The sequence below is a fragment of the Rhinopithecus bieti genome, unplaced genomic scaffold, assembly GCF_001698545.2.
Source record: "Rhinopithecus bieti isolate Rb0 unplaced genomic scaffold, ASM169854v2 scaffold_2439, whole genome shotgun sequence".
Taxonomy (NCBI): Eukaryota; Metazoa; Chordata; class Mammalia; order Primates; family Cercopithecidae; genus Rhinopithecus; species Rhinopithecus bieti.
In genome coordinates, this window is record NW_016804232.1 from 3,762,134 (window position 1) to 3,780,318 (window position 18,185).

The 18,185-nt window shown below is 39.6% G+C and overlaps 1 protein-coding gene across 1 annotated transcript in view; it reads right to left on the reverse strand.

Moving 5' to 3' along the window:
* The window catches only part of GLI3 (GLI family zinc finger 3), a 285,310-nt gene that overhangs the window by 86,076 nt on the left and 181,049 nt on the right, over window positions 1–18,185 (reverse strand). Inside the window, 1 exon segment of the mRNA XM_017867363.1 lies at window positions 1,421–1,626. Within this exon segment, the coding sequence (XP_017722852.1) occupies window positions 1,421–1,626 (206 nt within the window).

Genomic DNA, 18,185 nt, shown 5'->3' on the forward strand with positions numbered 1-18,185 from the left:
CAAGGCAGTCCAGCCTGGGGAACAAAGTGAGACCCTTTCTCAAAGTAAAATAAAATGTCAATCCTGCCCAAAGGGCAAAACTTATTCTTTAGCTACTTATATTACTATTATTAACTAGTAAATTCACTGCACTGAATCAAAAAAAAAAAAAAAAAAAAAGTGGCTGTTGCTGAAGGAAAGCTATTTCTGAAAACCCAAGTGAGTGGATGTTTCCTGAGACACTTCATGCAGCTTCTCACCATGCCCACCCAGCCTCAGGAAGGAGTCTACCTAGAGAACGTGCATAGGGCATGGAAGTCACATCAAGCCCTGCTCAGTGAAATGAAACGCCTGGTGTTTCTCTGATGTGGAAGAGGCAGTGATGACTTGTGATCTCTGCAAGAATTCAGTGCGTGCTACCTGTAATTAATAGGTGGTGCAATTCTGGACCTTCATTCAGATTCCAGTGATTACTGGGCAAATGAATTTCTATGTGTGCATGAAATGGAAAATACTTTACCTGAATCAAAGTACCAGTTTATAAGTTGACACCAGGAGAATACACAGCTCCAATTAAGAAGAGTCATGTGAAAAGTAATGGGGGGGCTAACAGAACCAACAGGAATTTGATCCTTGAGAGCCTAAAATGAGGATCAAAAGTACGATAAAGTCTAAGCTCATTTCCTTCCCCAGTACACTTTTCTTCTGGTTTTCACAAGGCATGGTCAAGAATAGAAAGCAGTTTTCATGTGGCACGGTCAAGGATAGAAAGCACAGGCAACAGCCCTGGACCATGCTGTTTTCTAAGACCTTGCCACTCAGAGCGTGGACCAGGCACCAGCAGCACTGACATCACCAGCTTTTGAGGAGCACAGAATCTCAGGCCCCGCCTGTCCCCACCTGATGCAGAATCGCCTTTTATCAGGCTCCCCAGGTGATTCATAGGCACACTAGAGTTTGGGAAGCCCTGCTCTAACAGACACATCTGTACAAATGTGCCTCGCAGACACAGAGAACAGAAAGGTGTTCATCAGAAGGTGAGTAAAACATTCATGTTACACACGCATGTGTGTGAATGGCTGCAGGACCAGTCTAATCATATGTGAAGCAGCAGAACAGAACCCTAGTTACCAGCAGGGATTTGGGAATCAGAAAAATTTAGAGTTGAATTCCACCTCTGTCCCTTACTAGCCACGGGACGACTGCGTTGCAGGTAAACCCCACTGCACACTGCTATCCTGCCCTGAAAATGGAGATGACACCACCCCTGCCAATGAGGTGTTACAACACTAAAACGCAATCATGCATGTAAGGCACAGAGTACAGCACCTGGCACATGGGACACACTCACTAAACATCAAGTCTACTTTATACACATCCCGAGTGAGGAGCAGGGAGGAGGCTGTGTGATCTCCGGAAGCAGAATCCATCCTAGACTTACCATCTGTAGGGCTCAGCCCACGGGTTGCTGAGATCATGGAGAGCGACGGACTGCTGTGCAAGGAGCGGATATAGTCCATGTATGGATTAATGTAGGGATGTGGAGGGCTGAAGGGAGACTCGGAAGCGGCAGCGGGGTTCCGGTGTGGGGAGATCCTAATGAAGGGCAGGTCCGGATACGTAGGGCTACTAGATAAGGCAGAAGTCCTGGGTACAAAGAAAACCAGACACAAGGGGTATGCATGAGACAAATATCTCCACAGGCAGAGGCTGTCTGTGAAAGAAAATAAGATTTTAAGTGAATTCAAAGGAGCCTTGTGGAAAAAAAATGCAGGCAAATACATTTTAGTACCACTATCTTAAAATCAGCATGATATAATGCAGACAGAACATCGCTATGCAATTCTTTGGGAAAATAAATTGACCTCTGAGAAACTTCATTGCACTCCAAAACAGTAAAATAAAGGTCAGCCTATGGCTTCTTCCATGAGAAGAAATTCTAAATAACAGGCAACTGGGCTTAAAGTGGTTGCTACAATTGTATTTTCCACTTGACCCAAATATTAATGTCACCATTTAAAACTTACCTCTTACTATCATGGTGTTGCATAAAAATAAGAAAGAAAAGAAAAGACCAAGAGAAAGAAAAGAAAAAAGAAAGGGAAAGGAAAGAACAGAAGAGAACAGAATGAAAGAATACAATCCCACATCTGTCAGGCCTAGAAGCCTGATCATGCACATGGCAGAGCTGCCTGTAAGGAAGAATACCCATTGCAAAAGTCTGCTTAGAAACGGGAAATCGGTCACTCTAACGATCCAGGCATATGTTTGTTTAACTTTCAAGGGTCTCGCAGTGGTAAGTAAAATGAGTTTTATGGATCCAGGTGTGAGTGTTTGGAAGGCAACTCCTCCTCTCTGTGCAGCAGCACCTGGAATCAGCTTTCTGCTCAAGTCCTTTTCCATGAGGCATCCCGATGAGCCACGTTCAGTGAGCAGTAGTAACTAAGTGCTCCCGGGTTAGAAAGTTGGGGAAGAATGCGTTTTCGATCAAGTCCCTGCCTCGGTTATAATGGGCTAAGGTAGAATGTAGGCTTTGGGTTATTACAAATAAATTCTAAAACACACCTTGCTACGACGATATCCTGATTGGCTTTTGGAGAGAGATTCCTCAGAAACCCCTCACACCTGCCGCCCCACAGCCACAGCCACACTCTGAGACAGCCACTTCCAGAATGGCCAGTCTGCATAACCTCCTGTACCGCCAAGTTCCTTCTCTAATGGAAAACATTTGGCGTGGATAATCAGGGAACTGGCTCTGACAGGTCAAACACTTGTGCTCCCCCTTTTCCTCATTCACAGAGGGTGCGGCCATAGGAAGGAGAGGCCCTGACAGACAGAGATCAACTGAGAACAGCAAACTCCTCTTCCACCACTGGCTTTAGGAGTGAAATGAAAGGAAGGGGGAAACACATTTTCTCCTTGCAAAGCAAATGCTCACGCACCGCCCGGCCCCCATCACCCTGTCAGAATATAATCTTGGTAAAAGCCAGCTCCACTAAATGCACATCGCAGGCACTGAAATAAATGAAATCAAAGATCAGATAATGAATTTTCTCTCAGTAGAAAATAAAAGAAGTTGAAATATGGTGGTGGGGATGGATTTTCTCACTTTTTCTTTTCTTGATTCTGTTTCACCTTGAAACTAAAAAAAAAAAAAAAAAAATGGGCTTTTATGTGTACTCGATTTTGGGAAAGCAAAATAAAACTCCAAAGTTTTCTAAATTTACACGTGGGAAGAGTAAGAAATTACCACCAGCAAATAGCTATTTCTTTTCAAAACAGCTTGAGGCTTTCATACCCAATCAGAAATTAGTAAAATGGCTTGTTTAAATAGAGATCAACGTAACCTATTAGTCTTTCCTATTTTAGCTCTTAACTACAAAACAAGTTAGCTTTCTGTTCTTGTTAACTCAGCCCGTAAGCTCCCTTTAGACGTGTCTTATCATTGGTTAAATCTTACACCCTGTTTAGATGTGTTTGCTACCTTAGAAGGTACAGAGGATGCTCTAATTCATTCATTCATTCTTCACAAGAAAGGACAAGCAATCCTTCCAACCTATTCTTAACACAAACTTGTTTATAGACTTCCACTGAGGGACTGGTGCCACCGAATGCAGAAGAGCCGTTTCAAGAAAGCCATGAGATGATGCCTCCTGGGTCAGTTTTTGCGATCTAGGAATAACTTGGTCTGAGCAACAGGAACTAAACATCAGGGCGGGCAATGACATTTCTTACTAGCTTTTCTTGATTTACTCAAAGATTGAAACCTATTATTTCTCCAAAATTCCAGAGCTGAAAAGAATAGTAAGAATATCCCTAGAGGTCCAAATGCTATTTTGGAGAATTATGCACAGGAAAACTAATCAGCATCTAGAAAAACATAAAAATTATAGAGGCCAGGCTAGGGTTATCATCAATCCCACAGAAAGCCTAGGAAGCTGTTTTCTCCTCACAAAAGTCTATCAAGTCTGATGTCCCTGTCACTGCTTCACTTGGATTCAAGCTTTTCCCACCAGGACCCTAAAGGTACCTACTAAACCAGCTTCCCACAAGTGAAGCAATCCTATCAGGGTCCAAGACCTGGTCATATCTTCTCTGGCAGGAGCACTAGGCTCTACGGTATTTTTACACACTGCTAAGAAGCAACAGTGGAAAGGAGGGTTCCTCCAGGATTTGAAGATAAAGATACAGGTGCATCGGACAGTCATAAGGGGGTTATCAGGAATTCTAGATACAGATGCATCCAAGCAGTGGGACTCAATGTGAGTGGACCTCAGCCTTGATACTCACCTTCTCCTCTTCCTTAAAGGTCCAATGGGGAAGATAACCTCGTGGGAGTGTTGGGTGGTTGACATGAGTAAAGTCTCAGGTACTGAGCCTAGTATATACTGAACGCTCAAAACAGACACACACACATATATATAAATATACACATACATTCATATGTAAGCTCACATGTGACATATACATCACATATTGTGCTAACATATATCAACCGGTAATACACATAAACAGAAACATATTTATATACGTGTGTATATGTACGCAGATATATGCACACATATAAACATATATACATGCATTGTAGGGGTAGCAAATGCAACATACTATGTGATTTCAAATATTGAAATATTAAGACATTCTTTTTGTTAACAGACATTGTTTAGAGCAATTTAAATTCATAGCAAAATTGAGCTGTAGTACAGAGATTTCCCATATACCCCCTGCCTCTACATGTAAATAGCCTCCTGCCATTATCAACATCTCCTACCAGAGTGGTGCATTTGTGATGAGCCTACACTGACACATCATCGTCACCCAAAGTCCACAGTTTAGGGTTCACTCTCGGTGTCATCATTTCTATGGGGTTGGGCAAATGTATCTACCATTACAGTATCATACAGAGCAGTCTCACTGTCTTAAAAATCCTCTTTCACCAATTCTTCCCTTCTTCCTTTTCCCAGCTCCCAACCCCAGGAAACCACTGATCTTCTTGCCCTCGTCATAGTTTTGCCTTTTCCAGAATGTCATACAGTATGTAGACTTTCCAGACTAGCCTCTTTTACTTCGTAATATGCATTTAAGTTTCCTCCATATCTTTTCAAAGTTCATTTCCTTTAGCACTGAATAATATTCCATTGTATGGAATAGCTTATTTAGTCATTCACTTACTGAAGGAAAATTTGGTTGCTTTGAAGTTTTGGCAATCATGAATAAAGCTGCTATAAACATCTGTGTGTGGGTTTTTTGTGCAGAAGAATCCCCTTTCCATAGCAAATCTGATCACACCATTCGGCTTTGCTCATCTGCCTGATGGCATCTTGGAGGCACTCCTTGGATTTTCCAGGACCTCCTTTAGTAAAATCATAAAGTCACATGAGGTGGTTAAGAAAATGGACTCAGTAATTAAATGCAAGGGCTCTGAAGGAATGGGATTGGAAGGTTTCTTCACTTATTCCCTCACTCAAGCATCAGTTTCCTTACACACGAAATCGGAACAATCACAGCTCCCTCCAGGGGCTGCTGTGAGGGCTGGAATCCTGTGTGTAAAAGTAGGAACACAGTGCCTAAGTGCTGTGGTTCTTGATGTTCTTGCAGAACCAGCCAACAACACTTCTTTTCTTCTGATCCTAAACTCAGGGGAAAAAAGAAGTCCAAATGGTGATTTGTTCCCTAGCAGAGCAGTTCCCTAGCAGAGCAGTGGCTGGTATTCAGTTTCTCACTGAAGTTTGGTCATTTATTAATTGTTTCCACATTAGGCTTTCGTGAGCTGGGTTAGCGTATTTCTCTAGCGCTACAGTGTGACAAAAATGAGTTTCTAAGCAAACAAAGCTGAGCACCCAAACTTGAACTACAATAGCCAAACAGCCTCCTGACATATGTAAATAGTCTTTAAATAAAGGTGCTTTTAACCTTACCTAACAGAGCCACCTTCAAATTCTTGGCAGCTAGATCATTTGTCAGTTATTGTGGTTTTGTTTTTTGTTTTTGAGACGGAGTTTCGCTCTTGTTGCCCAGGCTGGAGTGCAACAGCGCAATCTTGGTTCACTGCAACCTCCGCCCTCCAGAGTTCAAGCGATTCTCCCGTCTCAGCATCCTCAGTAGCTGGGATTACAGGTCTGCGCCACCATGTCTGGCTAAATTTTTGTCTTTTTAGTAGAGACAAGGTGTCACCATGTTGGTTAGGCCGGTCTTGAACTCCTGATCTCAGATGATCTGCCAGCCTTGGCCTCCCAAAGTGCTGGGATTACTGGTGTAAGCCACTGCTCCTGGCCCAATTATTGTGTTTTTAACTGGAAAGCAAATCTGGGAGAGAAGGTTAAGCTCCTTAAATTTATCAGGCAGACGTGTGTTCACTGCTGTGTAAGGGGTACTCAGGATTATGACCAGAGGAGGGCTGAATTCCACTTAAGGAAGAGGACAGGGGAGGTATGGAGAAGGCGGCCACAAAATTTCCCATAGAAATGACATATTTTCCTACAAACTATCATCACCTTGGCCTGGTAAATATTTGTCAAGTTCGTTAAAAATCTTCATTTGAAGATTATAAGTAGTGCCAGGAAAAAATTATAGGTGTCTCCTTGACGTATATTTTTAGTAGATACACACAGAAATGAACTGCAGATCACCGCTTTCGGTCTTTGTGGCCATCCCCTTCTCTCTGTCCTGGGACTGTCTGTGGCTCAGTCACTGGAGGAAGATACAAACCATGGAGGGAAGAACCAAAACAACAAACAAACATTCTGAGAAAAATACTGAAATTCAGAACTGGTCCAAGAACAGACATTCCATGCTATTTATGTTGCAGCAACAGAATATAGAAATATGCCTGTGACCCTCCAACCTAAGTCTGACAAACTGCTGTCTGGGCACCACAGATTCCCAAACTGTAGAGGCCTGCTGGGGCTGCAGGGCACAGCTGGGAAGATATGCCTCGCTCCGTTATCCCTGTGTTTTGGCTCCTGTATGCAAGGCCTCTGTGTCCACTCAGGAATAAGACCCCTTATGCTCTTTCTACCCATTTGTCTTCCAAGACAGTGGAGACCTAATGAGTCGCTGGCATTTTGTTTCCATACTTCCCAGTGGAAATTGGGCAATTGTATATGAAATATACTTTCTGAAAGAAGGAAGGTAGGAATTACTTTGATCTTCTACTGAAAGACAATAAAACAATATAAAGTTATTTCTGTTTGTGTAGATAACTTCAGAATTTTTTTTATATGGTCATGAAAATAGAATACAATGAAAAGAGTAGAAGATTCTTATCAGAGCATTTTTAACAGTATACCATGATAAACTTAAAACATGTTGCAGAGAATAACTGGACTTCTGAGTTAGAATGAAATATTATTATATAATCTAATTCATTACTGCCTTTTCATCTATCTTATTGGGTTACTAAAACGCCAAGATTAAAATCGCAGTATTTAATCACTTGCATTATCCATTATGAGAGCATTAAACAAGGTTTATATGCCAGATTATTACAATTTGCTCGCACATTGCTTGAGATACTGGAAATGTGCACATATCTCCTGCATCTCTGCGTGACCACTCCAACTACTGGAAGACTGGAATATGTTGGTTTTTTATATAAGCTTATTTTTTGTTTTTTTTTTTTTAAACATAGTAAGTAGACATCGTTCTTCATATTCAAGCAGTGGTCTAATAGAGAACAGAGGGTAGTTATCCCTTTTAATGCATTTTAACCAATTAATTACTTATTCAATAAACACCATTTTAATAAATCAAAATTTGTAAGAAATAATTTGCTTTTGCCCTAGTGCAGTGGCTCCTGCCTGTAATACCAGCACTTTGGGAGGCTGAAGCAGAAGGATCACTCAAGCCTAGGAGTTCAAGATCAATCTGAGCAACATGGGGAGACCCCATCTCTAGAAAACAAAATAAAACATTAGACTGGCATGGCAGCACCCACCTATAGTCCCAGTCCCAGCTACTCAGGAGGCTGAGGCAGGAGCATCACTTGAGCCTGGGAGGTCGAGGCTGCAGTGGGCCATGATTGCACCACTGCACTCCAGCCTGAGCAAGACAGACCTTGCCTCAAATATATGTGTGTGTGTGTGTGTGTGTGTCCTTTGTGTGTGTGTGTGTACATATGTTTCCTTTCCATACACTAAAGAAAACAAATATCTAAAATGTTCATGAGTAAAACAGTAGACACTGTCATACATTTGCACAATCCTATACTTTTTTTCCCCTCTATGCAAGGTAAGCTTTCAGATCACCTCTGCCCTAGAAATACCACATGACCCTGAGAGGTGTGGATGGTTACGATGGTTACTTTCATTTGCTCTTCCTCCTCCCCAAGGCCACGGCCTGTGTAGGGAGTCTGGTCTTTAAGGTCTGAATCAGTTGGCTCACCTTCTCTCCGGTTTCCACTTAAGGGAAGCATGGCAGGAGTGGGCAGGAGGGGAAACCAAGTTCCCTCCTCCCTCTCCGCTAGCTGTGGCTCTGTGGTATGGCATTGCTGCCCCAAGGCCACTGCTCCTGGTGGGTGAGCCCTCCTCTGCTGCTCCAGCTCTCGCTGAATCACTTCTTTGTTCTAACTTCGACTATATTAGGGGCTTTACTATTACTTGTTCATCTCCTTAACCCTACCCACACCTCTGTACAAATCCACTCCACTAGCCCCCAGGCCCCTAGCTGATAAAATGGTTCCATTTCCAATCCTATTTTCATCATCTTTGTAGCTATGAAATACTTTTCCATGAATTTTTAATTGGCGTATGCTTATTACAAATTTATCACTTGGATTTTAATTGTTAAAAACTACATGTATAACCACACAGATGAACATTTCAATGATCTCTTCATTGGATATACATTTGATATCGTTTGTCTGTGTCTCTACCCAAATCTCATCTGGAATTCCCATGTGTTGTTGGGGGGAACCTGTGGGAGGTGGTTGAATCATGGAGGCAGGTCTGTTCTCCTGATGTTGAATGAGTCTCAGGAGATTTGATGGTTTTATAGAGGGGAGTTTCCCTGCACAGGCTCTCTTCTCTTGTCTGCCACCATGTGAGATGTGCCTTTCATCTTCCCCCATGATTGTGAGGCCTCCCCAGCCATGTGGAACTGTAAGTCCATTAAACTTCTTTCTTTTGTAAATTGCCCAGTCTCAAGCATGTCTTTATCAGCAGCGTGAAAATGGACTAATACAACACTTTATTGAAAATCCATTTCCTAAGAATCCACTGTGATTTCTGCACTTGGGAGAGATTTCAAGGAACATGATACATGATTGCCTGGTCCCTTCTCTGAAAGAGCCTACAGTCAAATGAGGCAAAAGGCTACACTCAAAAGAAGTGTGTACGAGTGAATGTGACCTAATGAGTGGCACAGCTAAAAAGAATTCATAGGAGGCTCCCAAAAGCATCTGGGTCATGAAAAATAAGGACAATGAACCAGCACAAAAAGTAAACATGACTTGAATGAAAGTGGCAATAAAGGTGAGGGCTAGAATATTGCTTAATGTATACATTAATGCTAAGGTGATGAGTATTTTCTTACATGGAGAATTTAAGGGCAAAGGCTGAATGTTTTAAAGAGAGAGAAGGGAAAAGAAGTATTTGTTTTAATGATGAAACATTACTTCATGAGATTTTTGTAAATAAGTTTCTTGGCCAGGCACAGTGGCTCGCACCTGTAATCCCAGCACTTTGGGAGGCTGAGGTGGGCGGATCACCTGAGGTCGAGAGTTTAAGACCAGCCTGACCAACATGGAGAAACCCCATCTCTACTAAAAACACACACACACAAAATTAGCCGGGCGTGGTAGCGCATGCCTATAATCCCAGCTACTCTCGAGGCTGAGGCTGGAGAATCACTTGAACCCGGGAGGCAGAGGTTGCAGTGAGCTGAGATCCCACCATTGCACTCCAGCTAGGGCAACAAAAGTGAAACTCCATCTCAAAAAAAAAAAAAAAAACAAAGAAAAAAGTTTCTCTTTTTTTTTTTTTCTATTCATGTCTGAGTATAAAAGGACTTCATATTCCATGAATGAAATAGTCAAGTGATTATTTAAAAAAATAAATAGCCATTCACTTTATCCAAGCTATCCAAATCTAACCAATGTCAACATTTTAACATAATTACTTCCAGCATTTTCTCAGGCATTATGCACTTCTTACATATTCAAAACAAAAATCATGTATTTTGAATTTCACCTTATTTCTTAATATGATAAGGTTTTTCTATTATCTTTTAAGTAACTCTCCATAAACATCATTTATAGTGCAGTGCAAATTAAAACCAAAATGAGTTATCATTCAACATCCACTAGACTGGCCAAAATTAAGAAGTCTGACAGTGACAAATGTTGATGAGGATTTAGGCCAACAGGAACTCTCAATGTGAGCACAAGCTAGAACTACCTCTTTGAAAAACAGTCAGGCATCAGATACTTGCATGAATTCTTACCATATAATCCAGCAGCCCTTTTCCTTGGAATATATGAGTACATACATATGTGCCATATGTACTCGAAGAGTCATAGCAGCATTATTTATCCGCTTAAAAATTGGAAACAACCTCATATCTATCAACAGTAGAATGGACAAATAATTCATACAATGTAATAGTAAATGGCTATGAAAATGAAGAAACTACAACATAAAAAATCTCACAAACATAATGATGGATAGAAGAAGCCCAGCACTCACAAGAAAGAATGATATAATTTCTTTTGAAACAACTTGGATGGAGCTAGAGGCCATTATTCTAGGTGAAGTAACTCAGGAATGGAAAACCAAATACCATATGTTCTCATTTATAACTGGGAGCTGAGCTATGGGTATGCAAAGGCATACAGAGTGGTATAATGAACTTTAGAGACTCAAAGGCAGCAGGGGGTGGGAAGCAGCAGGTGGGGAATAAAGGATTTTAAAAAACTACATATTGGGTACAAGGTACACAGCCGGTGTCACAAGTGCACTAAAATCTTAGACTTCACCACTATACAATTCATCCATGTAACCAAAAATCACTTGTACCCCAAAAGCTATTGAAATAAAAAATATGTAACAAAAAAGCTTTAAAAATAAAAGCTATTAAAATAAAAAATATGTAATAAATAAAATGGGAAGTTCATCAGAAAAAAAATAAAAATTAACTAAAAAAAGAAGAAACCTGGCACAAAAGAATACAATGTACGATCCCATTTATACAAAGTTCACTAACAGGCTAAAAGTCAATTTCAGTGTTAGGAGAGTCAGGATAATGTTGACCTTCAGGTGGGTGGAGAGTATGGAAGAGGGGCTTCTGAAGTTGGGGATGTTCTATTTCTAGACCTGCTAAGTTAGCAGTTTTCACTCCATGATCATACACCATCATTTACTGAGCTACATGTGTACATTTTGTGTACCCTTCTCTGTATTATTCATCAATAATTTTTTAAAAGGATACATGCCAAATATATCAAGATTTCCCATGGTTTTCAACCATTTCAATTAAATTCAGAAAATCAAATTCATATACATTTTTATTTTTCAAACTTTATCAAATATTGATGCTTTAAAGGTACCATAAATAATAACATATTTACTGCTATAAAACAAAAATAATCTAGTTGACACATTAGTCTAAATTCAAGGTAAGCTATGGAAAGTGAACATCTGTGTACTAACTTTGGAGGGGGCAGGGGCTACTGCCAAGCCAATCAAAGGAGCTTCTTGTGAAGAGAGAGGCCAAACAAATACATGTTAGTCATGTCCTTCCAACAACCAAAACAATGTTATACAAGTATCACTGTACAAGAGCAATGCAATTGTTTATAGCTAAAATTGATTCCATTCCTTCCAGGAAAGACTGCAAAGAACAATGTGCCAAACTTGTCTCTCCTCTGTACTGCAAATATAACTCTACATTAATAAATTAAAATTTCAAGGTCAAATAATTATAAAGAAAGTCCATTCCAGCCACTATAACGTGCAATGCACTGTTATTAAAAAGAGATCTTAATGAACATAATGCTGGTTCAAATAAGTACCTGAGAGCTAAATGATCACATCTCACAGCATGTGACTGTGTTCTATCCCACTAACCTTTGTTTAAAGAGAGCTCAATGTATATGTCTCATATTTTAGAATTAAGAAAAGAGAATAAAAAGTAGAGAAAAGAGTGTACCTGAACCAAATGGCAGATGACAACTTGTTTTTAAATAACATATGTTTTAAATATTTTAATTCCATGAATACACATTATATATTAAATTATTATTTTAGCAGACTTTTTTTGGCCTCCAAATGGAGTCCAAATAGTTCACACAAAGGTATCCTTGTTTCTGCAACGTCTAATAAATGAAAAAGAAATTTTATTATCTTCTCCTGATTACTAGAGTTGGTAAGAAGGATAAAATCAGTAACTATTACATAAAATGTTTTAATATATAATGTATGTATTATATAAATATAAAATGCAATAAATATAAATGAATATAATATTCTATTTATAATTAATTACAAATTACAAAATAATTAAGTATAATAAAAATAAATATAACTCATTATTAGAATAACGAATATGCTACGTCCATCTTTACAATGTCCACAGAAATACCACCTTGATGAGGAAACAGCTGTCGCTGTGAGAAGATGCCCAGTTGCAATTCTTTTCCTGCCCTCTAGGTGCCATGTTGAATGGGGGATGGAGAGCTGCTCTCATTGGTTGGATTCTATGACATCTGCTGGGGCTCTGTTTTCTAGACAGTTTCCTAAGTGGTCTGCATTAAGAAAGCACACAGATGCTGCCCTTTCCTTTCCTCTTCCCCTGAGATAACAAGTGGTTATCTCTGAGCAGCCACCCTTTTTCCCTTGGGTAGTCCCTTTTCCTCCAGTACAGCAGGCCATGGCAGAGGCCAATCCAGCCAGGCCCAGAGGATCAAAGGAGTCTCTCCTTCCATCTCACTCTCCTGCTGCCTGTACCTGGAAGTGTGCATTCAGTCAGCCGTTCCATACACCAGTTGCAAGGTCTCGGGCTTAGGTTTGACTGTTGGGTGAACTAGATCTTTAAAAGCCTACTTTGCTCTCCAGCTACTTAAGCCCAGACAGAGAAGCAGCAGCACTATATAATTTCCTTTTTAACAGTAAAGTATACAGAAAGCATGTTGACTGGTGACTGTCACATAGTAAATTCTAGGTAAATGTTGGCCCCTACAACCAACACCTTCATTCCTGCTGCTGCTGCCATTCCTAGAGCTCTGGGTTGGTTAAGGCCAAAGTCACCTGGTTTCCCTTGCCTTCTTGAGTACTGATTTCCCTCAAGGACCTGATAGGGAGTGTGTTGTTTATGGCCAGGTGAGTTCAGCTATGATGTCACTTCAGCATTACTTACGCACACCCATCTCATCTTTTCTCCTAACAAATAGATTAAGCGATTTGATTTGACCTTAGTTAAGATGATGGGATTTTTTTTCTCCAAAGCAAATTTAAGAGCATAATAAATCGTTAGTTTTAGTTCAGCAACTTCACTGCCATGAGAAAAAACAAAACAAAACAAAACAAACAAACCAAAAACAAACAAAAAACTTTTGTCTTTAGAGATAGAGAAAACAAAAATTTTTAAGTTTGATTTGTGTGACTTTCCTCTCTATTTTCCACTAATTCTACTGATCCTATTTTCTGCAATTTGATGAATTACTAATTCCATCTCAAAACAGTACTCAAAAAGGCAAAATAATATCCTTTCCAAAAGAAAATACAAGGCAAAATAGAAAAATATTGACACACAATAGTGTAGAAAGAATGGCTCCTCAAACAACTGAGTCTCTCTATGATGAACTAACTGTGCCTGGAAAACTCCTGGGATAAGTGACATTTGTTTGCATAGGTGTTACATTTTCCAACAATGCAGAAACTTATCCATCATGATTTCCTTCAGCAGAAACTTTCGAGTCTGAGCCATAATACACATCAGCTGTAAGGAAAAATGACCCTAACATACATACAAGAGACTCAATTAGATCTCTTTACTTATAAACAAACCAGCTCATGCTTGCATCGTTTACATGGAAATTTCAACAATTCAAGGTAAAGAGCTACTTTAAAAGTCTCAGCAGTACTAAGGCAGAATCTGTTATTCAAGCAAGAACTTTCCCCTCAGCGGACTTCAGGTACTAGTTGGATATAATTAATTGAAAACATGAAGTTGGGTTCCAACTATTTAATCCTAGCTTAATCTTGGGTCTGGTGGCAGGTGTTACAGAGGATATTTATACCAAAGATGGGAAGCACCTAGAATTCTGAGCCAAGAAGAGAGCAAGGCTACCTCAAGAATCAGAATAAATCTTTTATCGACAGTAGTCTCATCTTCTAGCTAGTATAAAGACTTTTTCTATTTTAGTATCATCATCATCCTCATCACAATTATTATTACTGTTAACTACTAACTAGACTGTTTTTTGAGTTATCCCTTGAACCCTGACATCTCACTCCTACTTCCCCTCGTTTTTTTAGTCATCCTTATTTTAAATTATATAGAGATGTCCAACAACGAACTATCATTAATGATTCAATAACTCTTCTCCAGAGTAAAATCTTCAAGGTTTGCTAGGACCATTGGTCCCACAAAGGTGAAAAAAGTGAGCCCTTTTGAAGTGACAGGCTCTTTAGATGTAACTGGAAGTAGAGCTTGTAGGACTACTACATGTGACTAAGAGTTCAGGTCCTAAGCACATTTCTCAATACTTCAGAAATTTATCCCCTTGGAGAGTGCTGACTTTTCAAAAAAATTTACATATGGAGAAGGAGTATATGTAGTGTACTATAAAGTGTATGTAGTGATGGGGAACAATCTGTCTATATTATTCAACAGAAAACCAGCATCAACTTCTACGTAAGTGGACAGGGGTCTTGTTATCACGGCCTTCAGGAACCTTGCCCAAGACATAGAGAACAGCATCATGGAGGACTGAAAATGAGTCTGGCCACTTAACAAGGAGCTAAAAGTCTCCTCCTGCAGTTTCTTCTTCAGAGAGAAAGTAAGTCTTCCAGTATCATAAAGGAGGAGAGAGTCATCTGATTGGAAATGTCTAAATAATGCACGAGAGTTACTTGTTCATGTTACCCTTGGAAAACCTGTGTACAAGACGAAGGCCTTATCAAAACAGCTTTTGAGCCTCACTGTTTTCATCTGTCAAATGAGAAGCTTTGGAGTAGATGATCTCCATTCTACTTACAAGGTTTAAAGTCCCCTTTGTTCCTTAAATCCAATGATTTCTGTGATTCAAACCATTTTCCCCTATCTGCTATTGCTTAGCTTTGACCATGTTATAAATTCTGTTGCTTGAATACACTTTTGTTTAAAATTTAGTGACCCATCACTTGAGCATCCTACAAATGAGAACTCTTTTCTTTTTCCTTTCTCGAGAATAGCATCACAATCATTGCAGCAACTGATGTCCTCTCTGGGCCATTGTGGTCTTCAACTTTCATACTACTCCCAGGAGAAACGACAGGGCCTGGCTTTATGCTAATTGGATTTGGATGGTGATTGATTAGAAGAAAGTGGGACCATGTAGTCATGCAAAAGGTTCAGTACTGAGCCACAGGCTTCAACACTAAAGGAGGTTTTACCAGTTAGTTCACAGCTATTAGATGTTTTTATATTAACAACATTTCTCCCATCCAGGTTTGTGCATTTTATCTTTATTCTTTCAAATCCTGAAATTGCTTGGATAAGAGAGAAGGTTTATATATTATACACACACACAGACATACACACACACACACACACACACACATACACACATTTCTAAGAGCAGCCTGAACTTTTAGGGGAAATTGAAGAGGCTTTGTGTCAAGTACAGCTAAATCCAGCCTTTCCATATCAAACCTCTGCTAGAAAATTACTGTGCAGATGATAAGGCAGAAAGATATAATAAAAAGTGACTCTACTCAATTTACACTGCAATATTGGTATGACTGAATATTTTTCATTCAGGTGCCTGATAAAATCACTAAACTGTATTGCAGATAAATAAAGGAGGCTTCTGTCAAGAATAAACACCATTAATCATGAAGTCTTACCCTCTCAGAGCCTGTGCTATGCATCTGCACAAATACACCAGCATAACCATCACACAACACATGCTTTCCCCCTTTATAAACTGTTCCAAGCTGAAGAAGTGCTCGTTTTTCATTTTGCAAGGTTTAGGCAGCAATTGCATTTTGAAAACATTCTCTTCACATTTTTAACTTTGCATTCTTGCAACTAGGTCCATTATTGTAACATTTAGGAAAATGCGGCTGGGCTCTCAGTGTAAAAAGTCTTGACAATGGATCAATTTTTTGACCGAATACATACGCACACACACACATAATACATATGACATAGTATATATCCTCAACTCTAAGACGTTACCGATGTGAAGTTGCAAAATTGTTTTAGATACCACTAAAAAAAGATAATGGTTCCCTATCACTTTTGGTTTTTACTTTACTTATTAAAAGAGCTCTTTTAGAATTATTTGGACATAGATTTCTTAAACATATATCATTCCAGTACATGTACAAAAAAAGGGAAATACAAGCAAAATCACTTTATTAAAAGATACCTGGAACTTCCTCATGACTGCCACTTCACCAATAAGCAATCGTAAAACACTCTAGATTGTAAACTACACCCCAACTTCAGAGATGTTAAAAAATGGAAAAAGGGATATACTACTTAGAAGAGATGATTTAAATATGGTGATAGATATGTAGTAGGCAATCCTGCCATTTGTCAAATACCTATGCTGTGACAGACACCGTGTTAAGTGCTATATATATATGCTCCTTTGCTGAATCCTTGATATAAAATGGCATTGAATGATGAAACGGGCTTGGACAGATTCAGATTCAGTAATCTGACAGTAAACATCTGAGCTGAATTAAAACTCAGTCTATGCTTCAAAGTCTATGTTTTTAAAGACAAAATTACTACCCCAAACCAGATACACATGTACATGTATGCTTAAATACACTTATATTTTTAACATTATTGAGGCTTTTAATAGAAAAGGATGGTATGTTTATCTAGCTACCTTAACTTCCAAAGGGAACCTATTTAAATTGACGTTCAAATCGTAGTGCCATGACAGGTCACACTGGTGGCTGCAGTATACACAAAGTGTCACTTGGAGAGTAAAAAGAGTAATGAGGGAGGTATGACCAGCATTCAGGCAAGACTTTTTCAGCAGAGCTTCACATAAGGAAAGAGCAGGCAAGAAACTTTATGGCTTACGGGGGGAAAATGGCATGTGGGCATGCATGTGTTAGGGCCACAATATTTTCATGGAATCCCCTTGCAAGTGTCCACGCACTAGGAAAAAACAATGAACAAATTTAAATTTTTCCATAATCATGAGATGTTAAGAACTAGAAAGGATCTTAAAAATTATTTAATCCAACTACTTTATTTTGTACATGAAAACAAGGTCTGCAGAGGTGAGGTAAAGTGCTCGAGGATCTGGTTAAGGTGTGGTAGAGTTGAGAATGGAACCTCACCAAGGTCCACATTTATTATGAAAACAGATGATTAACTAGTTTTAGGAAGAAGACCATCAGAAGTCATGTGCCAACAGCACTATGTTTGAGTTCTCTGGAATTACACTTTGAAACCCAACCAAATAGCATTGTCATGGGCGAATGTAACCAACATATTATTGGCTGGGGAAGGGATGTGTTCAAAGGAACTATTCAACAAAGCCATAATCCAGTCATACTCATGAGGGATGTTTAGTTGTGCTACACAGGAAGTATTATGGAAGCTGCATTTCAGCTCACTGGGGGTTCTGTTTGCAGAGCCCACTCCAAGTAGGAAGTGCCTCTTCTAGCCAAAAGAGGTTTAACTCCCAACTTCCTGATAAATCCTCCCTCTGTGAAGAAGCATCTTGATCCTGCACACTGAAGTGTTTATTTACTAAATGGAACACTGGCAGAGACCTCACAACAAAGTCTGTGCCCCAGTGATGCACAGCCATGTTGGGGGCTCACAGAAGTCAGACGCCAAGAGCCTCATTCAAGCCAGGCCCAGGAAGAAAAGAAGAGAATACCAATGAAACCAGGCCCTGACCACACTGCTTGGTACTTCCCCAGTTCTTTAAGGAAGAGTGTCTGTGTTAAAAATAAGTATTTATACTGTATCATTTTTCATCACTGACTGTGTGTTCAATCATTCCTGACAAACTTTTGGTCCTCTTTTTTATT